At 48.8% G+C, this 23,851-nt stretch overlaps 1 protein-coding gene across 1 annotated transcript; it reads right to left on the reverse strand.

Annotated features, from left to right (window-relative positions):
- Positions 1 to 2,829: 2,829 nt before the first annotated feature.
- On the reverse strand, positions 2,830 to 19,612 carry CCDC198 (coiled-coil domain containing 198). The gene is made up of 6 exons (XM_044436259.1): positions 19,387 to 19,612; positions 14,001 to 14,083; positions 7,707 to 7,793; positions 6,399 to 6,488; positions 5,669 to 5,834; positions 2,830 to 3,077 (listed from the first exon to the last, which is right to left on the reverse strand). Exons 1-6 carry the CDS (start codon positions 19,610 to 19,612, stop codon positions 2,830 to 2,832), a joined length of 900 nt encoding a protein of 299 aa, XP_044292194.1.
- Positions 19,613 to 23,851: the final 4,239 nt, after the last annotated feature.

Below are 23,851 nucleotides of genomic sequence, written 5' to 3' on the forward strand. Positions count from 1 at the left end.
CCAGCTGGCTGAGATTATGCCAAACACGACTGGACCCACTTCCGGTCCCCTCAGTTTTCAGCAACTTCTCTATCTTATGGAAGGGCTTCCGCTCTCAGGTTGCCAGACAAGGATATGCCAAACCTGAGACTGATACTGATGCCCACACTGAGGGTATTTTACTTTCCTCCACCTCCCATTGACTGCAAGGCCAGCTGCTCCCTGCCTCTTGATGCACCGGGACTTGTTCCTGCTACTGCCCACCTGACAAGGTGTTTTTAAATTACAAATACACAAAATTATTTTAATTTTGTCCACTCGGATAGTCTACCTTCTGCCACTGTCATCTTCAGCAAAAGGAAGAAGGCTCAAGACCTCTTTCTGGGCTATAAGAGGATGGAGGCAAAATTCCCCCAAAGTTAGTTATAAGGGGTATCCTTGCTCCTGCCTTCTGGTGCTCTGTCCTGTGAGTGCAAGGCACTGAGGCATGTTCCTGAGTCTTAAAAAAAAAAAAAAAACCTTTTGTTTTCATTCATTTGTGGTCCGCAACCTAAACTCACTCACCAGGAAGTAAATCTAGCTGGACAGTGTGATTCACTTCTGAATAACCATGCATAGAATTGTTCTATGCACAGAATTGCACTGAACATAAGTTCAAGCACTACCTTGGCCTTGTTCCTGTTCTGATTCTTTAGCGCTGATTTCCTTTACGTCCCCCCAGTGCATCATTTCTGTCCCCGAGTCTGGTGGCTAGCTCACCATTCTACCCCCAACAGTGGAGAGAGCCTTTAGAGAGAGCAAAACGTTCCCGGTGGGCCAAGTCCAGGCACTCTTGCCTTCAGAAGGAATCCCACGACCGTGTGGCAGGGTCTGGGATTCCACAGATTTGCCATCGTTCATCCGGGCACTCCTTTGCCATTCCAGATGGCTTGCTTCTTGTCATGCCATCTCAAACCAATGCCAATTAGGCAATAGAGGATATAAAGCACATTAAGAAGTGAAAGTTAAAACCGCTGTCCTCAAAGCCTATGCATCATTTATACAACAGTTGCAGCTGCTGTTCAGGAAGCAGCGAAGCAAAATTGTCTGGTGCAGATAACAGTGACTGCTCACACAAACACTCCATTCTCGCTGTGCTACAATGAGCCACTTTTCTTTCAACCTCTTTCCTTTCTCTATTGTCCCATCATCAAAGCCTTCTGGATGACTTCTTGCTCCTGCTACCCCACCTTAAACCACTTTGGCTCTGCCTCTTGCCCCAAGTTACATGCCAGGCAGAAGGGTTGATAGCCTTCTCCTTCAAGTGCCATTCTGTGTGGAGAAGGGGCAGCATTCAGACTCCGTGCTGATTCTTCAGACAGCCTTTATCAGCCTGGTATCCTTGAGAACTTTGGGAGTTCAGCACCTGTCAGCCTCAACCAACATCATCCATATTTAAACAAGAGAGTTGTAGAGTTGTAGTCCAAGAGAGCAAGAGAGGTGTAGTCCAGAGCATCTGGGACGTACCCGGCTGGGGCAGGATGCCTTGGAAATCCATGAGGTGGAAGTGGAGCAGAGTTTTAAAAGTTTCTAGTTGGCAGGTGGGGGATGGATTGACTGATGTAAAACATTGTCCAGAGGAATGTGGTTCACATCTCAGCCTTTAGGAAGTCTTCGTAGTGCTGATCTCACTTAGAAATATGAAAGTTGCTGGAAGAAAACTTTGTGGGTCTCAGTAGACCCACACACAGGCCATCAACCAAATCTAATTTGTCCATACAATTTAAAAAGTGCTGAGAAAGGAAGAGGGGAGAAATTTTGTACAAGGAAATAGCTTTCACCTAGTCCAAACATGGACATTGTAAGTTATCTCTGTCATCTAAACCATTTAGCTCGAGGTCTCTTATCTGATGACGGTGCAGGTTTCATGCTTCCTTCACCAGGTGTTGGGTTACTAATACCCTTTGCAAGGAAAGGAAATGTTTCGTCACACTTAAATAGTAGATGCTGACTGAGTGAGTCAATGAAAGGAAACCCAGCTCCTTTTTCTGTGCTCCAGAAGAGGCACTAATCACTTCAGCCCTTGCCATGAAATAAATCTCATGTTTCTCTTTTGGACAATTTCTCTGTCTGCCTATTATTTTGGTTTCTTTCAGCCAAATCCAAATGTTGAATAGCATCTCCATAGTTCCTCACCTTGAAGTGCCCGGTCCTAGATGGCTGGACACAAGACATTGCAAATACAAACTAGAGTTAAAAGTTTTGGCAAGACATGAGGAATGGCACCTACTTGGCATTCCTGTAGCATCACAGGTGTGTGTCGAGAAGAGTATGCAAATATTCCAGAACGGCGAGCATCATTATCTCAGTTTCTACATGTTAACAAGTCTAGTTTTTCATGGTCTGTGTGCATCGCACACATGAACTCTGTTTCTGCACGGAGCTTTTCCTCATGAGTTTTTATACCTGAAAACTTTTGAACAGGAACCTTTCTCCAACCACCATCACTAGTATATTGCACCCCATTTCCCTCCGTTCCTCTTTGACCCTTTGTGATAGACTTGGGTGGTTTCCAGGGTAAGAATTTTGCATTGGCTTCACACCCCTTTAGCTGTGATGGCTTTCCTACAAAGGATGCTAAGAACTGTAGATCCCTCGATCATCCGAAGGACCGCTGAAACCTCCGTACAGAGTTCGGCTTTCCAGAGTTACCTGAGAAAAGGGAAGGGCTGAGACCAGCTTAAATCCACAGTAGGGCCCCCGATCTGCCCCTCCAGGGTTTGTGGTGGAGGAAGAAGAACCAATACTTATTTTAAAAAATCATCCTCAGCTTTATGCCTTCCAAATGTGTTGGCACTAAGATGGTTTAGCTCAGAAGTCTTGATCAAAAAACTCATCAAAAAGGGAGATCCTCTCCGTCTTGGTTCTCACCAAAGCATGTCTTCGGCAAGGCTTCCCAAAGCTGTCCCAAGCATCCGAGTCAGTGCTTGATGCATCTGAAGAACAGTCTCTCTGTGCTTCTTGCTGCTTCAGCAGCCATGTTTCCACTTTACTCCTCTGACCATGATGGGATTCAGTTGGCCTGTGCTCCTTAAAAAGGCCTCCACTCCACAGATTGTCTAAGGAAAGACATAGAAACAGAGTGAGTCAGAAGGGGCCTCCCAAGCCATCTAGTCTGATCCCCGGTTCCAGCCGGCTCCACTCAAGACATGCCCACCATGTGCATGTCGAGCCTATCCTTGAACACCCTCACTGATGAGGCCTCAACCACCTCCCGTGGAAGCCCGTTCCACACCCTCGAGGTCCCAACTGTCAGGAAGTGCTTCCTGGCATCCAAATTGAACCTGGGCTCCCTGAGCTTTGCTCTGTTGGAGTGTGTCCTGCCTTCCTCTGCAGGGGAGAACAGGTCTCTACCCACCTCCATGTGACACCCCCTCACATACCTGTATATCGCCAGCAAGATGCAAAAGAAAAATCAGTAGCCAGCAAGCCATGGAAAAATTTATGATAACCTTGTGATGCTTTTTATTGGCCAATTTGGCGTGGTCTGGCACTGCCATGTTGCCTAAAGCAGCTCCCACCTTGTGGCCTTCAGCTGTGCCACTTTATTTATTCATTCTTTTCATTTCCATACTGCCCCACAGCTGAAGCTTTCTGGGCAATGTATGCATAAGAACATAAAAATACAGTACAAATATCATTAAAGCTTTTTAGTGACAGCTAAAAACATGATAAAAACTGACAGGAAAGAGGAATAACAAAAGAGTGACCCTGAAATTCCTGATTGCTCTCAGGCCCCCAGGTGGCCAAGTAAGTCTTAAAAAGACTATTCCAGAGATGCAGGGTCACCACCAAGAAAGCCCTTCCCCTAGTGGCTACTCTTTCCTCGGAGCTGGCACTTGGAAGAAGACCCCAGAGACGTCTGTAGTGGCCAGGTAGGGATGCTCCGGCAGGTATAGCAGTCCCAACCCGTTTAAGACTTTGTAAGTTAAAACCAGCACCTTGAATTGAGACCGGAAGCATACAGACAGCCAGCGCAAGCAGGTCACAGCCAGTCATATGCACAGCCCTCCCGGTCCCTGTTATTAATCAGGTCCCGCATTCTGCACCAACCTCTGAACGGTTTTCAAGGCAGCCCCATGCACAGTGCATTGCAGATTAGAACTCCCATCATCCCCAACAGGGGAAGAGACCCAGTTGACGAAGGCTGCCTTGGAGTGCCAAATGAGGGGGCTGAGGATTTGGCAAAGTCTTGCTGGCATTTCCTGGCATTTCTTCTGAATAGTGTCAGCTTTCATCTGAATAGTGTCTTTTCATCTGAATGACTCCAGGCTTCTGGGAGTCTGTGAAGCATCTAAGTATGAACCCGCCTTAACTGATGCTTAACAGATATCACCTTAACTGATAACTAGACCACGGTAGCCTATCGGCAAATTTTGGTGGATGTAGGCACCAATCCCCGCTCTTTCGTCAAACCTCCAGAATGGCTGGTGACATCTGGAACAGATTCTGCGATCCCTTTCTAAAGTCTCATTCCAGTTCTGCTCCAGGTACACTGCCGGGTGACCCCCAAATGAGGGGGTTGGCCTAAACGGCCACCTCAGTGTGGGCACCAGCCTGTGGCAGGGCCTCCCACGAGAGGTTCACCTGATGCCTGGCTCACACCCAATACCTTTTCATTCCCCAGATGTTTTAAGAACAGCACCCGACGGGTTTGATTTGGTTTTAGGATGATGCCATGGTTTTCTTCCTTCTACTTGCTTTATTTTTTGTTTTAATATTTATATTGGATGCTTTCATGTACTGTGTGCTACCCTAAGAACTTTGTTTATAGGGTGGTTTAAAAGTACAGCCGATCCCTCAATAAATACATATTCCAAGAAGATCTCTTGGACACTGTGGATTGTGCGGTGGCTTTGACTCCTCTGCTTCTCCACCGTCCCAAAGACCCGTGGGCAAGCACAGCAAGGCCACAGCACAGCCCTGGAAGGATGCCACCCAAGGCTGGCTGGCTCCATTCTGGATCAGAAACGCTTTCCATCCCCTGAGCTTTCTGCCCAAATTCTGGGTGGAGACGAAGGCGCCTCCCTCCATAGTCCCAGGCTCCTGATGGATCGCTCGGTGCCGCTCCATGTGTCAGCAGACTTCCTGGCCCAGGTCTGCTCAGATGGTGGCACTGAGAAATGTTTTAAATATGTGCAACGTAGCCCTCTGACATGAACTGGGGAGGAGACAAAGGGGGAACGGATAGAAGACGGAGGGGCACCCCAGAAAATTTGAAAAAGGTCTCCAGTACTCAGCAGAGAAATGCTCAAAGCAAAGAACCGGAAAGCCTTAAACGCAAGGATGGAGCTGGCGCAGAGAGCATGGGGAGAGCGGGCTACCCACTCCCACGGCGGTAAAACCCATGGCAAGCCCCATGAGAGGCTCACCTGGCGCCAACACTGCCTTCCTTTCAGCGCCAGGTGAAAAGCGTTTCATTCTCCCAATATTCCAACTGTTAATTTTTTTTAATTTGTGGTTGTACACGGAACACTGGATGCTGTGCTACTTATATGCTTGCTTCTATTTTTATTCTATTAATGTTGTAAGCCATCCCGAGATGTCTGTGATGGGACAGTATAGAAAAGTTTAAATGAATAAAATAAATACATGAGCCATGATGTGCAGCTGAAATGAGGAAAGTTGCACATGGCTTGGTGTTGCTTACCATGGTTTCTACTAAACGTTGGGTCAAGCTCAGTGGCGAACAGCTCTTCAGCATCCTCACAGCGGTTGTGTCTTTGCACATGCCCAAGAGCTCCTTGCCTGTGGAGAATCCTTGATTTTGTCTCAATAAGTCTTGCTTCCTGGCGCAGACGTCTCTTCAGTTCTTCCTGGGTTTATAAATGTCACATCATGGAATGTATAGACAGAATGTCACTCAGAGTGGTGAAGAGCCATTCCTTCCGTACAGAGCAGCCTGGGAAATGTAGTTTGCTGAGCGGGATGCTAATCCCTCTCTGCTCTCAAGAAGCTACCATTCCCAGGACTCTTTGGGGGAAAACATCATCCTCAAAGACGTATACTTTCAACACCAGCTCAGGGCTTTGAAACACACCAAAGCGGAAACAGCTCGTTCCAGCAGATCACCATTTAAACTGCAGCGGTTTCATAGTTTTAGAACAAAATTGAGAAGTACTGTTTTAAACCCACATGTCTTTTTAATAGACAGATCAATTGACTAGAATCCATATGATCCATCAGGTAATGTGTGTTTCTTTAGATTATGGCTCCACAATCCATTTAACTAGAAGTTGCCATTAATGCTGGTAAAGCCAGGCACAATGTTACGGATCCTGCCAAACCTGACATAATCCACAAAATAGAAGTCCGGCACTTTGCTTGAGTGTCCCCATTTCTCTTTCTTAAAGCCACCCTTTAAACTACTTCAGCATTACCTCTTTCCTTATTTCCAGCATCTTCATTTTAAGTAAATACTGTCTTCTTCCCGCAGGATGCATGGCAGCTTCCCCTCCTTTTGCTAGCTCCTTCCAGGGTAGGTGGAGGGATAAAACAGATGCAAACATTTCATAAAACAGATCAGGATTTCGTCTCCTGTGCTCTGGTCAAGCTATAAAAGGGAAAGAGGCATTTGCCAGTCTTCTGCTCTTTGCCTGTCTAAAACCAGAGTCCCCCAGCTTGCGAATGTCAAAACCTGCATCTATTTGAGAATGGGCAGGAAAAGAATCTTGAACTTTTCAGGTTAGGGGAGAAAAGGTGAGCATGCCCCGGATCGCATGTGGCTTCTAGACCCCCACATTACTCACAGCGCTGCCAAGCAACTCACAAACATGACCCCAAAGCTTCCATTCGCATGTGTGTTTGTGCACACGTGCCTGAGTGTGTGAGGCGTGCAAATGTTGGTGGTCCACCCACAGGATGTGTTTCTTGGGGCCAAAACGATTGTGCATCCCTAGGCTGAGGTCTAGGAAACCAGGATTCACCACTGTGGAACCATGGCCCCCAGGACTCAAGAGTTCCACCAAAAAATATCACGGACCGGCTCTTCCAAGTTATTTGGGGCCACTTAGTTTTTTCACAAAATGCAGTTCTGTGCCCCTAGTCCTTGTTTCCCATGACCCAAGCGGGCTACCAAGGCTTTCAGCTCAGGCCTGGACCTGTGCTTTGGCAACGCCCCCAACTCAAATGCATTGGACTACATCTACCATCCACAGGCTCTCCAAATGTAGCCCATTCCAGTTGCCTTAGGTTTTGGGAAGGCAGGCAGGCCATCGAGAGTCATGATTCCCCAAGACTTTGGGCAACAGAAAGATTTGAACCTCATAGAACAGAAGAGTTGGAAGGGGCCATGAAGGCCATCAGGTCCAACCCCCTGCTGTTGCAGGACACCATGTTACACCATCCCACCCAGATGGCTGTCCAGTTTCTTTGTGAATGTCTCCAGTGTGGGAGACCCCCCACCTCTCCAGGCAGCTGGTCCCACTGTCATATTGTTCTGACACTGAGGAAGCTTTTCTTGATATCCAATGTGACTCTGGGTTGTCGCAACTTGAATGGATTATTCAGAGTGTCCTACATGCTGACCTTCCTCCTTGTGACAACCTTTGAGGTACTTATGAATGAGGTGACCCATGTCCAGCGCATGTTTTAATGAGTGTGCTGAATGCCGTGTGGGGTTGATCCAAAGATTCACCAGTCTGTATTCCATTAATGTTTTTCCTCTTACGGTTGCTAAACCAACCTACCTTCGCTCGGCGTGTCACTGCATCAACTTGCAGGCTCGCATTCTTGTCAAGAGGGATGTCCTTGGCAAGGATGAAGGGCTCCAGTTTCTACAAAGCCAAGAAAAGTTGGACCATTTAACACAGGCTGTGACATCTGAGGTCTAGAAGCCAAAGCCTTCCTCTCCTGGGAGCTATCCATGGTGCTGAATTCCATTCCTGAACTAGGTTCATCACTAAGAGCCCTGTGGGTGACTCCTATAAGGCTCAGAATAACAGTGACCATGGGTCAGGAGCCCCACTGGGGCATCAGTGATGATCATTTTGATCATTTTGGTTCTTGGATCTACCCCCATCACCATCAGCCTCACCATCACTGGAACGTGGCCCTCAAAGTCATCCCTGAAATGGAATCTGGTCCCCAGATCAAAAGAGGTCCAGCAGACCCGGTTTAGCACTGCTTTGGATGTCACAGGCCGTCCCAAACCCTTCAGAAAGAGCGCCCATCCCAGCCACTGTGGCCCCTCTTTGCTCCTGCCACTGCCTGCAGCCAAGCACTTTCGGCTGCAGAGGACTTCCGCAATCTCGGTGACATCTCAGGAGGCTTTAACAGTGGCACAAGAATTTGCCATTCTTGGCCAGGTGGCACTTGGCGAAGGGTGATAGATGGGGGCGATGATGAGCACCTTGTAGGACTGCATCTCCCCTCAGCCCTCATGGCTGGCTGATGGGAGTTGGAGTCCAGCAACATGAGGGGAGTCATGCCTTCTATATCCCTGATCCAAGGCCTGCCTGGAGGGGTGCTGGACTCCCTGGGTGGGTGGCTCCCCCCTCTGGTGCACCAGCCTCCACTCAACCTGGCTGGCAGATGCCACCTCTCTAATCCTCTTTTGCTGCAAGAACCTCAAGACAGTTTCTTGTCCATTTTTGCAAACTTTCTCAAGTACAAACTTTTTTCTCTCTTCCTCTGCCCGTCTGTCTGTCTGCCTGTCTGTCTGTTTAATCTTTCATTTGTAGACCACCCAATTGCCAAGGCACTCGGGGCAGTTAACAAACATCAAACACACACACACATTAATTTAAACAAATAAACCTATAATAGCAATTACATTTTCTATGATTCAGCATAAAAGCATAGCAGCAGCGCAGAATAAAATGGAATACATAAAAACAATGTTAAAAAGTTAAAGTATTAAAATACCAGGAAAATAAAAAGGACTTCACCCAGCACCGAAAAGAATACAAAGTAGGTACCAGTTCTTCTATTTAAATTTATAATCTCTTGACCCTTTGCACACAACTTCCTGGCAGGCGTTTCCACCCACACAAGATTTACCCACATAGGATCCTACAACCGAATCCAATTTCACAAGTAGAACACTGCTGGCTTCTTTAAAAACTTTTGTTTATACACAGCAGCTACACTGGTCTGCACAGTACCTTCCTGGACAGAAAAATTGTGTTTTCCTCATTCTACTACTAAGGCCTAGAAATTACACACCTGAAGTTGTTAACCCTTGTTAACCCTTTGCACCTGTTCAGCGTGCTGGAAAGCTCAGGTCCTTTCTCTGTCAAACACACCTCAGATTGCGCCCGAAGTCCGTGGCAATGTGCAAAGATCCATCTGAAGCAAGGCCTGGTCACTAGGTGGCAGCAAGAAACGTGGCAAAGCTGACGGTTCCGGCCATTTTTGGTGCTTCTGATGGGTAAATTAAAAAAAAAAAAAAATTCCTGGCACGAACCGGCATGCCCTTCATGCAGTCAGTCTTTTAGGAGTGCCCCTAAATATGTAGCTTCCATGTAGCCTGAAGTGCCTGATCCTGCCTGATCTTGGAAGCTAAGCAGGGTCAGGCCTGGGCAGAAGGGGGATGGGTGACTTGAGCGTATGAGTCTATGATTATTGCTGTCAACTGCCTGGAGAGCTTTGGCTATGGGCAGTATAAAAATGTAATAATAATAATAATAATAATAATAATAATAATATGTAAAGTTTGAACGAGACAAACAGGTGCTTAGCAATACATGCATCATCAGAGAAGGAACTAGAGATGAGGAAGTACAAGGAAAGATGATCAAATTTGCAGATGATACAAAACTGGGTGGAACAGCAAACACCCTAGAAGACAGAAGGAAGATCCAGGGCAATCTTGATTAATTTGAACAGTGGGCTGAAAGCAACAGAACGAGATTCAGTGAGGACAAGTGCCTAGATCCCAGCCTAGGGAAAGAAACCAAATGCATCGACACAAGAGGGGGAATACAGTGGTGCCTTGGCTCCCGAACGCCTCAGTTCACAACCAAATTGGGTCGCGAACAGAAATTTCTGAAGAATTTTGCCTCAGGTCATGAACTCCACATTGGGTGATGATCGCGATCGCGCCTGCCTTCCCCGCAGCACACCCGCCTCATCCCCAGCGCACCTGCCTCCCCCACAGGGCCTGCAATTGCGCCCGCCTCCCTCCACCGAGCGCACCCACTTCAAATTTTTGTGATTAAAAAAAAATAGTTGCAGAACAGATTAACCTTATTGGCACTGAACCTTATGGGGAAATTTGACTTGGCTCACGACCAGTTTGGGTCATGACCAGAGTCCTGGAATAGATTAAGTTCATGAGCCAAGGTGCCACTGTATGTGGCTCAACAGGACTGAAAAAGAAAAAGCTCTCAGAGTAACTGTGGACAATAGGCTAAGCAGGAGCCAACAATGTGATGCAGCCGCCAAAAGGGCAAATGCCATTTTTGGATGAATTAACAGGCGTATTACTTCCAAATCATGAGAAGTAGTCATTCCGCTCTACTCCTCACTAGTCAGACCTCAACTGGAATACTGTGTCCTGTTCTGGGCACCAAGATTTAAGAAAGATGCAGGTAAATTAGAAAGGGTCCAGCGGCGGGCAACAAAAATGATCCAGGGTTTGGAAACACTGCCCTGTGAGGAGAGACTGAGGGAACTGGGCATGTTCAGCCTTGAGAGGAGAAGGCTGAGGGGGACATGAGGTCCCTCTATAAGCACTTCAAAGGCTGTTGCAAAGAGGAAGGTCAAGATCTCTTCTTGCTGATGCCAGAGTGCAGGACACGGAATATTTAATTCAAGTTGTGGCAACCCAGATTCAGGCTGGACATCAGGAAGAGCTTCCTCATGGTCAGAGCAATGCAATAATGGAACCAGCTGCCTGGAGAGGTGCTGGGCTCTTCCACACTGGAGACGTTCAAAAAGAAACCAGACAGCCATCAGAGTGGGATGGTGTGACTGCAGGGGGTTGGACCTGATGGCCTTCATGGCCCCTTCCAACTCTACTTTTCTATGATTTTATGAAGCAGGATTGGCGGAATCTCTTTGGTGACCAATCTGGGTTTCTTTCCGGCTTTGTAAAGGAGTGAAATGGCCTGCAGAATGGCTAACAGAATCAAAGAAAAACCTTCATGCTCTCCTAGAATGTGTGTCATTGGTGGATGCCTTCAGGCATTAGTAGCAGAACTGCAGAAAAGCAGATGCTTGAGGACCTTGTGTTTCTTCGGAAACACCTCGGGGGGTATCCATGTGGGACAACTGCACAGCCTTCAGATGCACGTGCCAATATTCACGCACACACCGCACAAGCTTCCATTGCTAGAGCAAGAGGCACTCGTGCATCCATTTGTACAATGAAAGGCACTTGTGGATCCTCTCGGAACATCTCAAAGTACCAGAAATGCCCCATCATTTCGATTGTTCAAGCACCCTCAACTAGGAATGGGTGAGAAATTGATTGACTTCACATCTTGATGCGAAACTACCCAAATCGTACCTTGTGGAACTGCAGGGTTACATGCAGATGGAAATGTCCAAGTCTGCAGTGTGTTTTGCAAAACGAAGTCCAGTCAAGAACATACACGCGTGTGCAAGCACTCCACCTGCCATCGGACACAAAAAGTCACCTTTCCTCCAAGAAGGAAGGGGCAAAGGAGCTGCTAGGAGCATATACAGAGTTCAGCTCTGTCGTCTTTCGTAGCAGAGAGCCTGTTAAGGAGGCCGGCAAGATCTCAGGGTTCAGAGCTGGCAATAAAAATTATAGAACTCCAACTGAACTAAGAACAAAGGGAATATACATTTTTACAGCATTTAAGAGAAGGTCAGATGGAAGAAATGTCAAGGAAAAAGAAACTTCATTTGCAGAAATAAACAAGAGACCGCCTTCCTGATGGCTGCTGTTGGGGGAAGGGGGTGGGAATCCCAAAACAAAGCAAACAGAATCCTGGATATTTAGCTTCCTGCCTTTCCAGAGGTCAAGAAAGAGATCCTTCGCCCTGCCTGCTCCATTCCAGAATCCAGGCTCTAGCGTGGGATTCACAGACTCTCTCTCCCAAACCGTCCATTGATTGAACTTCATGGACCATGGACCCAACCCAAGTCCCAGCCCAGAGCTCAGACCAGCACACCAGAGCTAGCACTGGTGAGAAAGTGCTTGCTCCGGTGCCTTCAGTGGAAATCCACGTGTCCACGTTAGTGGAACAAGCCAGTCCTCTGCAGAACAGAAACATAGAAACAGAGCAAGACAGAAGGGGTATCCTGGGCCATCTAGTCTGACCCCCGGCTCCAGCCGGCTCCACTCACGACACACCCACCATGTGCATGTCCAGCCTATCCTCAAATACCCTCCCTAATGGGGCTTCAACAACCTCCTGAGGAAGCCCATTCCATACCCTCGGGGTCCTAACTGTCAGGAAGTGCTTCCTGGCATCCAAATTGAACCTGGGTTCCTTGACCTTGGCTGCATTGGAACATGTCCTGCCTTCCTCTGCAGGGGAGAACAGGTCTCTGCCCACCTCCATGTGACGCCCCCTCACATACCTGCATGTCGCCAACAGATCCCCTCTGAGTCTCCTCTTCTCCAGGCTGAAGAGACCCCGTTCCCTCAGCCTCGCCTCATACGGCATCCCCTGCAAACCGGCCACCAGCCTTGTGGCCCTTCGCTGCACTGACTCCAACCTGGCTATATCCTTCCTGTAACGAGGGGCCCAAAACTGAGCACAATACTCCAGTTGTGGGTGCACCAGAGTTGTACAGAGTGGCAGTAACACCTCTCTCGCTCTAGAAGCCACACTTCTGGCTATGCAACCAAGGGTGGCGTTCGCCCTCTTGGCCACCACATCACACGGCTGACTTATGTTTAGCCTGCAGTCAACCAGCACCCCAAGATCCCTTTCACGAGTGCTGCTCTCCAGCCATGTGTCCCCTAACCTGTACTTATGACGCCCATTCCTATGCCCCAAGTGCAAGACCTTGCACTGATCCGCATTGAACGCCATCCTGTTATCCCCGGTCCACTTCCACAGTCTGTCCAGATCCTTTTGGATCTGGAGTACCTGCTCCTCAGTTGTGGCCACTGCTCCAGTTTTAGTGTCATCTGCGTATTTGATCAGCAGACTGTTCACCCCTTCTTCCATGTCATTGATGAAAAGATTAAACAGGATCGGCCCCAGGACAGAGCCCTGGGGGACCCCACCTGTCACTGGCCGCCATCCCAATGATTCCCCACTAATGGTTACCCTCTGCTTTCAGTCAGTCAGCCATGCCCTAATCCACCGGACAGTGCTTTGGTGTATCCCAAAACTCCTCAGTTTCTCCACCAGGACATCCTGGGGCACTTTGTCGAAAGTGTTGCTGAAATCCAATTATATTGTTTTTATATGATTATATGTATTTATTTATTGTTGCAAGCCGCCCCAAGGCTTCGGCGAATGGGGCGGCATAGAAGTTTACTAAATAAATAAATAAATCCAGGCAAGCCACATCCACCGCGTCCCTTCCATCTAGCCACCTCGAAACCTTGGCATAGAATTCCCCAAGAATCTCCCCGTCAGATTCATAGAAATTAGGCAGCGGGACCTGCTGCAGATTTCTTGGCCTTCCCTTGTGCACGGTGCGGATTTGGGTCCGTCCGAAGATCCATCCGGTCAACGTAACTCCGCGCCCAGTGAATGGGCCGATCTACTGCCTTCTGGGCTTTAGCCTGTGGGCCAAGTACCCCTCCCTGCCCTGTTCCTCTCAGCCCCCCCCCCCCTTGTGCTTATTCCCCATCTTTCTTCACCCAAGAACTCCTCACCGATCCATGGCCCTGGAGCTGGGGACGATGGAGGCTGTAGCCAATGCCTCTGGACACAGTCAGTTGGCGGAGGAGGCATTTAATCATACCCAGCTAGATGGACGAAAGGTCAGGCTCTGCTATGGGAGGTGTAGTCCAACCTCTCTGGAGGACAAGAGGGTGGGGAGGCCTGGAGGAGGGAGCTCCCGAATTGTGCCATCGCCCCATCGCAGGGAGACGTCCGAGGCCTTACCTGGAGTCTCCGAGGGGGGTGTTGCTTGATGATGCTTCCTTCTCCCCCGTCTGCCGCCGGCTCTGATGGACACAGCCTCGGCCCTGGAAGGCAGGGAAGCATCACTGGAACAGTGGTTGAGCCTGGGCAGCTTTTCTGTGGCTTCCCCAACAGGGAGAGAGGGCAAAACCAGCCCTCACTGTGCCCAGCTATATTTTACTGCTATCAACCAACACCCCCCCCCAAGAGGGGCGCAGAGCTCCAGGCCTGGCAGCCAATTCTGCCCCTCTAGGCTTGCCTGGGGGGCTGCACCCCCTTCCCCTCGCCCTGGCCCCTTTCCACAGGGGTGCAGAAAGAGAGGGAATAAACAGCGTGGGAAATGGAAGAAGCGTGCTCGCTCACTTGCTCGCTCGCTCGTCCTGGCGAGCACAAGTCCAGCAGGGTCTCGGAAGCGGCGGCCCCTCTCTTGCTCGCTCTCCCCTCACCCGCCAGGCCTGCCCTGCCCATCACAAAATGGGCCTGGTTGCTTTGCGTACATTGAATAAAATCAAAAGCAAGTCTTTGTCTCTCTGCTAGCACCACGGCACCGAGCAGATGAAACCCAGACAACTGAACATCGCTGCCATCCTGCAGGGTCATGTACCGTGGGGTTACTTGGTCTTAAAATGCATTAATTAATTTTAATTGCTGTTAATGCATCCACGGGGTTGAATCCTACAGGAACGTTTTCAGCCGCTTGGGGTAGGTTTTCCTGGCTAGGACATTGTTTTCGTAATGCCTGAAAGCTGGAAACCAGGTTAGGGGGCTGAGGGAAAGAGTTAGAGACCTGAGGGCACCCCCTCCCCCAGGAAGATGGGATGGGAAGACCTCTGCGGCGGGGGGGCAGGCGGGGGAGGGAAGAGCACACTGCCCATGCCTAACCTAGTTACAGCTTTCAAGAGAACACTGGTCCAATGTAAGGCACAAGCAAAACATACCTGGCCTGCTGTAATACATCATCCCCAGCCTTCCTCAAAGGGACTACAGCTCCCATCATTCTCTGCTAACATTGGCCATGGTTCTGTTTGCTAGTCCCCGCCTGGGGAAGACTGATGCAGATACTTTAGGCAATGTGCCAGGGGGTGGGAATGTTCCCCAAGAATGCATGGAAGCCAGCATGGCTGAACTTCTTGGTAACAGGGTGCCTTCTCTCTCCCCAGTTAAAATGTTGGCCATTCTGGTGGCCCTTTTTGTGGGTTTTTAAACTGTTGGCACTTGCTTGTTTGATGCCTTTAATTATTTTTGCATAATGGGTGTCTCCTATTTTGCAAAAACGTCCATGACGCCCAGAAAAGAAAAGTTGGGGAGCGGCTAACTTCCAGGGAACGTGGACAGCTCCATGCAATGCACTTGCTGTAGCAAATGTGCGTCCGTCCGAGGAGGCACCTGAGCTCCGTCTCCTCTCCCGCTCCCTCGTGACGGACCACGTCAAGTGCATTTATAGATCTGCCACACCAGCATCAGTCAAGTGTGAAAACAGCTGTGCGAAGAACAAAGTTTGTACTGCAGGAAAAAACGTCAGCATCATGCACAATAGAAATTGCTTTTTGTTTTCCTTTGCTTTTCACCAGGCCTTGGCATTCAAGTAAGCCCTGTGCTGTCGTAACATGCTCAGGATCTGTTGCTAAAATGCCCAGAACTCATTTGTATTCCCCACGGAATCTCCCAGCTTGTAAAATCCAACTTCTCTCTAAGCAGAGGGACATCTCTTCATGTCAGAAAGATGGCAATTGACTGCTAAATGATCTGGGGACAGGGCAAGAATATATCTAGGGACAATTTATTATTTTGTAAAAGCTTTGCCTTCTTGTTTTTATGTTCATGGAATGCTCAGGAGGAGTCTCCCGAAAATGCTCAGGAAATGTGAGAAGTCTGCTGGATTTCTCTACATGGTGATCCCAAAGCCTTCTGTTTCAGACCAAAAGATCCAATTATAGTCAGTGTCCAGTTTCCAGTTGCCTCTGCAAAGCCTCTAAGAGCAAGAACACGTCTTTGCTGTCCTGCCTTCCCACCCTGAAAATTTACTCCTTTCTCAAAACCCAAGAGAAGCAGCTCAAAACCTGAAATTGCCGGTCAGATCTCAGGTTTTGGCAACCTTGCAGCAGAGCTGCATTTAGGGCGGCTACTTAGAAATCACACATACGAGTCACACAAAGGCAATGCATCCCACCACCATAAGTAAAGGTCAGAAGAGGCAATTTGCATGCAATTTGCATGTGCTAATTAGTATGGCTAAATGCAAATTTAGAATAATTAATATCATGTCAATAGAAATAACGTTCTTTCACCATCGTGAGGAATGCTGTTGCCAGGAAACCTTTCAGCCTGCCTGTTCTGTCTAACATCACGGACACCTTCATATGGTGGGCAGTCCTCTGGCAGCTCTTCAAATGGAGGACTGCCCCCCAGAGTACACCTGGCAACCCTTAGCTGAATTGCCCCCTGCTCTCAAGGCCTTGGTGTCCACACCAACCCAGCCCTGCATCTTGCAGACTCTGGAATGCTCTTCCGATGGGGGTGGGCAAGCTCAGTGGGTTGAACACTAGACTGTGGTTCAGCCCTGAGCATCTCCTGCAACTCCAGAGGGCCACTGCACCCTGTCCGGGCCAACAATTCTGGGCTGGATGGACCTGGCCTGGCTCCGTGTCAAGTGAGAACATAAGGCAAGCCAAGCTGGATCGGCCAAAAGCCCATCCAGCCCAGCCTTCCCCAACCTTCTGCCTACCAGAAACATTTGGACTGCAGCACCCAAAATCCCCAGTCCGTGGCTCTGCAGGATGGGAATCCTGGTTGGGGAAGTCTGATCTAGTCGAGTCGAACACTCTACGCACCCGGGGGCCAGCCAGCTGCCCGCAGGATCCCTCCAGCAGGGTGGGTGCAAGAGTCTGTCTGCCCAAACACCTCAGCAGGCCGCCTCTGGTGAAGGAAGTGGCCCATGGCCAGCAAGGCTAGTGGCCGCTGAGGGCCTCCTCCTCCTCCTCCATCAGCCAGTCCAGCCCCCTTTCAAAGCCACCCACGTTGGCAGCCACCACCACTTCCCGTGGCAGCAAGTCTCACCATACGCAGGGTGAAGAACGGCTTCCCTTTGGCCGCCTAAAACCTCCCACCCACCAGCTTCATGGGATGGCGCCGGGTTCCAGTGCCACGGGAGCAGGAGAAAAACCCCTCCCTCCCTCTTTCTCCACCCCAAGCATCAGTCTAAACCCCTCTGCCCTCTCCCCCCTTCCTCACCCTCCTTCTGAGCAGAACCACCCCAGTTGGCATGGCTGTTCCGCACTGGGGGGCTGCTGGGAGGAAGCGCCCAATGCCCACTGGCGGGAAGGGGGCGCATGCCAACTTTTTGTGCCCAACTCAGTCGCAGGCACTCTAGAGGAGCTTCACCTGTCTTGAGAGCCTCACAGGGTTTTGCATGCCAGTCGCTTATACGGTTCTCCTCTTTGTCGTTCGTCTAGTCCATTTCGTCTATGTTTTGGTTGCTTTTAACCGCTTTGGTGCATTGCAGATTAACTGCCTTTCTTTCTTTCTTTTTTAATGAGCCCTTCCAAATCCATTTGAAGAGAAAATGTCTTGATAGATTAAATGAATAAACACTTCATAGCTATGTGTCAAACTTCCCTTCCCCTTTTTTCTGGCCAATTGTAACAAATGGTGAGGCAAAACTATATGAAAAATGTGTCATTTATGGTCTACTCTCAGAGAAAAAAAGGAAGGGGAAAAGGGTGTTATAAGGACCTAAAATGTGGGCATACCTGTGGATGAAAGCATTTGCTTAGAGAACGCATCTCCATGCCAGTGCACTGGATTCCAATTCTCATCATCCCCAGCCAGGATGGTCAATGGAAATTATGGGAGTTGTGCTCCAACACATTTGGAGGTTTCCAGACAAGAAAGTAGTTCTGAGTCCCCAAAAATACTGTTGAACTGACCACATTGCAAGTATGTATCTCTGGAACCATCCTGAATAGATTTGTAAGCTCCTCAGGACAGGGACCTATCCAATTTGGGTTTTAAAAAATTGCAATGAGCATTCATGCTCGTACAATAATCACAGCAGGTGTGCCTGAGCATGGATTTCCATAAATTGTTTCAATGGATACTTTCTCTGCATTTTTAATACTTCTTATGGAGGGAGATAACTAGTGGGGTGCCACAGGGACCAGGTCTAAGCCCACTGCTCTTCAACATCTCTATTAATGATTTAGATGAAAAAGTTCAAAGAATGATAATTAAATTTGCAGATGATACAAAACTGGGTGGAATAGCAAAAACCCCAGGAGACAGAATGAAGATCCAGGGCGATCTTGATAAGCTTGAACCCTGTGCTGAAAGCAACAGAACAAGATTCTATAAGGACAAGAGCCAAGTCCTCCACCCAGGAAAACAAACCAAATGCATTGATACAAGATGGGGAATATGTGACTCGACAGAGCTGAAAAAGAAAAAGTTATTGTGGACAATAGGCTAAATAGGAGCCAACAATGCGATGTGGCTGCCATTTTGGGGTGCAGTAACTGAAGTATTACTCCCAAATCATGAGAAGTAGTAGTTCCTCTCTACTCCTCACTAGTCAGACCTCACCTGGAATACTGTGTCCAGTTCTGGGTAGCAAGATTTAAGAAAGATGCAGGTAAATCAGAAAGGGTCCAGCGGAGGGCGACAAAAATGGTCGGGGTTTGGAAACACTGCCCTGTGAGGAGGGACAGAGAGAACTGGGCATGTTCAGCCCTGAGAAGACTGAGGGGGGGACATGATATCCCTTTATAAGGACCCCAAAGGCTGCCACAAAGAGGGAGGTCAAGATCTCTTCTTGCTGATGCCAGAGTGCAGGACATCGAATAATCATTTCAGGTTGCAGCAACCCAGATTCAGGCTGGACTTCAGGATAAGCTTCCTCACTGTCGGAGCAATACGGCAGTGGGACCAGCTGCCTGGAGAGGTGGGGGGCTCTCCCACACTGGAGACACTCAAGGTGAACCTGGACAGCCACCTGAGTGGCGTGGTGTGACTTGGTGTCCTGCAACATCAGGGGGTTGGACCTGCTTGTCTTTTGGCCCCTTCCAACCCTGCGATCATACGATCCTACAATCCTATGATTCTATTCCATCTTTGGCCTGAAAGTGAATCCACTTGCAACTTGGATGGAGGGATTATTACTGTGCGAAGGTACAGTCCTGCTGGCATTATGCCCTCTTAAGACCTCCTCATGCTTCCAGTAAGAAGCAATGCAGGATCAGGGACCTGCTCCGCACATTCATGTGAGCAGCAGACTGGGGTGCACCTTGAATTCGGGGGGGCTTTGTGAAAAACCAGGCTTTGGATTGGTTCAATTACTCCCGAAAACAAGAAAGGAGAATAAAAGTAGGTCTACCTGCGGCATATCTTCCTTGCCATGTTTCTCGCAGCGGGGGAAGATATTTTTCCGATGCTGGATTTCTCCCCATCCAGGAGGCAGTGGAGCTTGGGTTTCTCTCTTGCAGAGAACTCTGGAAAGTGTACACAGCCCCACTGCTGGGGGGCGCCAGCCTGTCCCCTTTGATTGGCATCGGGGCTACTTTAGTCACCTTCCTCGGGGCCTTGGAGGAGTTCAAGCCCATCTTTCCGGCTTACTGTCAAGTCACGTTTGGAAGAATCACAAATCCTCTAGGTTTTTTTTTAAATGCATATATTATAATCCTCAAATCTTAGAACTGGAAAAGGTATTCCTCAGATGGGGGGAATTTTAACCAATTCTACCTCCATGGAATTCCGGGAAGGCTGCTCTGGAGAAGTTTAAATTGCAGACCAGTTCAGGAAGAGAGTTCCTCAAGAAGAATATTCCTAGCGTTCAATTTCTTCCGTTGTCTTTGGAGGTGCACCTGGCCGCGGTATTTTTCTTTCAGAAAATACAGAGAGAGAAGGAGAGAGAGAGATGCATACCAAGGCCAAATGGGCCCCCATTTCCATGGTAACTACTCCACACAGCCTCCCCACGTGTATGCAGGCCAGTTAAACATTGACCCGCTCCAGAAACTTCCTCAAGTGAACCAAGGAGACCCTGGCTTGTGCTGAGCACGGACCTGCCCCAGAGCATTCTGGGCGCTGCAAGGTTATGTACCGAATTACAGAATTTGGAGAACATTCTCCTCCGCCCTTTCACTGGAGCAGAGTTAACCATTAATACCTTCATGCTGCAGCTGCTTTCGTTTCCGTCCTGCAAACCGAGAATCCAGATGTCTCGATGGCAAAGCTGTTGCCCACTGCTTCATCTTTTCTCCTGTTCTTTTTTAAGACATCGCTTGTGGCAATTTTAATGCTGTGCAGCACCAACTCGACTGGTGCGGATGAGCCCATGGCCTCTGCAAGACGATCGGTGAGATTTCCTGGTTGCACAGCCAATGGGAACCCTATCCCATTAGGTTAAATTAGCATCTCAGCCAAGTTCGCATGGGTTCCTGATGGAACTGGGTTCAACTCATAGACCCCTCCCCAACCCTTCTATGTCTCTTTTGTAGAAATAAAATGGGGAACACGGTCTGTAATATATTTCATTTTTGAGTCTGCATGGACGCTTACTTTCGGGACGTTTCTCCAAATATATTCATTTGCATGGATATGCATAAAATGCATGCAATTTTGCATGTCATTTTTATCCATATAATGGATTTTCCGTGGACGTTGCTCTAATATATGTTATTGTATTTTATGAATTGCCTTAAACTGCCCAGAATGCTTTGACTATTAGGTTATACAGAACAAAAATAAATAAATAAAAGTTTTACACACTTGCCCCGCATATAGCACATTTTAAAATTTGTTAACAGCATGGCGAGTCCTGGGAAAATGCAAATAGCGCCATCCCAGTGGCATTCCAGTTTGTGGATAGGTCTGGCAAGTATGGATTGGGTAAGTTCACGTTAAAATGCAAATTTCCCACTCATCTCTAGATCCTGAAAACTGTAATTGGATGGGAATGGCGACGATTCTTTGTTCAACCCCCACCCCATGGGATGATGGGTATTTTCAGCTGTGCGTTGTACTTTGTGCTGTACAACTAGAATCCCTGTGGTCCATCTGGCCCAGGATTCCAAGCAAACTTCCGAGCAACCCACAGGCAAGATGCAACTGACCAGAAACTGGCCAACTGGTCATAGTCATGGGCTTTATAGGTGGAACGTTTCAGCTTCAAATGCCATCATCTCCAGTTAAAAAGGTCAGGAAACCTTAACCTGTTTCTGCCAGAAACCTCGGGAAGCCATGGCCAGATCTGTGCAAACACAGAAACAGAGCGAGTCAGAAGGGGCCTCTGGGTCCATCTAGTCTGATCCCTGGCTTCAGCTGGCTCAGCTCATGACATGCCCGCCATGTGCATACCCAACCTATTGGCATTCCCGGATGCACCAGCCCCTGTTGGGGATGGAGGAGGCAGTTGTTCTGGGCGTACTGTCCAGGGTCAGGGTGGGACCGGCTCTTTGGAGGAGGACTGTGAGGGCTGGCTGGGAAGTGGGGAGTGTGGAGATCGAGATGGTGAGGAAGGTGAGGCTATTCCAAGCATGCCGTCCGCAGGTGCTCAGGCCAGCCATGGAACAGGTGAGATTTGGAAGAGAAGGCAAGGGACAGAGGAGAGGAGGAAGACAAGCTAGTCCAGTCCTGGATTACGTGACATGACACGGGGCTAGAAAGGCTGGCAAGCTTCTGGGAGGCTGGCTCTACTGCAGAGGTGGGGTGCCCAGGGTTACTGAAAAGGAGAGTTTTTGGAAGTAGGCTCTAGGTTAGGTTCAACAGATCCGTTTGTGATATAGCTCTTTTCAAACTGGCATCCAAATGGAACCTTGGCTCCCTGGGCTTTGCTGTGTTGGAACACGTCCTGCCCTCCTCTGTAGGGGAGAACAGGTCTCTCCCCACCTCCACGTGGCACCCCCTCACGTACCTCCCTCACTGGATGTCCACACTAGGAGAGAATCACCTGTGTAACTCCAGGCTGCTGGATCTCACTGTGGAAGGGAGGAGCAATGAGTTCAGATGGCATTTTAATGGCCACAGGATGCATTACTGCCACTGTTCTTTGCAGCATGGCCTGGAGGCCACTCCATAGCTCCCCTGTTTGGCCAGAAATGCCTGTCCTGGGTGCCAGCGACTGTTGAAAGTATGTGCAAAGAAGAAAGTGCTACTAACAATAAAATCAGTAAGTGTTTGGAAGGAGAAGCCCTGCTGAAGGAGAATCAGCATGGCTTCTACCAAGGTAAGCCATGTCTCACTACCTCCCTCACTGGATGTCCACACTAGGAGAGAATCACCTGTGTAACTCCAGGCTGCTGGATCTCACTGTGGAAGGGAGGAGCAATGAGTTCAGATGGCATTTTAATGGCCACAGGATGCATTACTGCCACTGTTCTTTGCAGCATGGCCTGGAGGCCACTCCATAGCTCCCCTGTTTGGCCAGAAATGCCTGTCCTGGGTGCCAGCGACTGTTGAAAGTATGTGCAAAGAAGAAAGTGCTACTAACAATAAAATCAGTAAGTGTTTGGAAGGAGAAGCCCTGCTGAAGGAGAATCAGCATGGCTTCTACCAAGGTAAGCCATGTCTCACTAAACCTTGGGTTCTTTGAGAGTGGCAGGCAATCATGGATGGGGTGACCTGGTAGATACTGTTACTCCAAGAGCTCTTACAAAGTCGCTCAGCTCTGAGCAAATTTAGCATGGAATAAAGGCTGGGGGGTGGGGTCCTCTTCCGGATCATAAGAACAGAAAAGAGAAAGTGGGAATAAAAAGTAAATTCTCCCGATGGAGGGAGGTAAACCGTCAGGTCTTCTGGGCATCTTTCAAATTCATTCAAAAATGCCCTGGGATTAGGGGAGAGCAGTGAAGTGGCTAAGTTTGCAGATGACTCCAAATTATTTAGGTGATTAAGACAAAGGAATTGAGAGGAATGCCACAAGATCTTTTCAAGCCGGGAAAAGAAGGGGCATCAAAATAGCAAATGCTGCTCAGTGTTAGGAAATGTAAAATCATGCATATCCAGGCAAAGAACATCAGCAAGTTTAGACTGGTGGGGATGTGAACTGGTCTTGGGGTGTTGGTGGGCAGCTAGATGGGAAAGTTGACCCAGTTGTGCAGCTGCTTCAAAAAAGGGAAACTCCACATCAGGCAGAATTTGGAAAGGAATTGAAACCAAACCTGTTAACATCATATTTACTCTATACAAATCTATGGCTCAACCACACGTGGAATACTCTGTACAGTTCTGGCGACTGTATCTAAACACATCTATTGAGTAAGGAAAAGTGCAGAAAGGGGATTCCAAAACGATCCAGGGGTTGAAGCAAGAGGGATGGTGACCCCATCTGGAGTTGTTTGATTTTAGGAAAGGGCTGAGCGAGGGAGACCTGGCGGAGGTGCACAAAATGAAGCACAGTGTGAAGAAAGTGGCTGGGGGGGTATTTTTCTCCCTCTCACGAAAGGGTCTTCCCATGAGGCTGACCGGCAGGAGATGCAAGATCAACGTCACATGATGGAGAATTAAATCTGGAATCCCCTCCCGCGGATGGAGTGCTGCCCAGTGATGGTGCAAACCAATCCCTCAACCGAGGGCATCCAGGGAACTCTGCTGGCGGCTGGGTGAGTGGCCAGATCACCTGAAGGGACCACATCCCCATCTGTCCCTACCCAGCCGTTAAGCTCTTTGACGGAGGTTCTTCTCCCAGACCCAGCCCACAAAGAAGTGAGGGGGCTGACAGTTGGGAGAAGCATAGAAACAGAGTGAGTCAGAAGGGGTCTCCTGGGCCATCTAGTCTGACCCCAGCTCCAGCCGGCTCCGCTCACAACACACCCACCATGTGCATGTCCAGCCTAGAAGAA

This window comes from Varanus komodoensis, unplaced genomic scaffold (genome assembly GCF_004798865.1).
Source record: "Varanus komodoensis strain SLA01 unplaced genomic scaffold, ASM479886v1 scaffold3, whole genome shotgun sequence".
NCBI classification, from domain to species: Eukaryota; Metazoa; Chordata; class Lepidosauria; order Squamata; family Varanidae; genus Varanus; species Varanus komodoensis.

Coding starts and splice junctions, on each gene's coding strand:
- CCDC198 (XM_044436259.1), bottom strand. CDS start 19,612: ATGGGCTTGAACTCCTCCAAGGCCCCGAGGAAGGTGACTAAAGTAGCC. Junction 14,084..19,386: donor GCAAGGAAGATATGCCGCAG/GTAGACCTACTT, acceptor CCTGCCTTCCAG/GGCCGAGGCTGTGTCCATCA. Junction 3,078..5,668: donor AACGTTTAGTAGAAACCATG/GTAAGCAACACC, acceptor GTCTTTCCTTAG/ACAATCTGTGGAGTGGAGGC.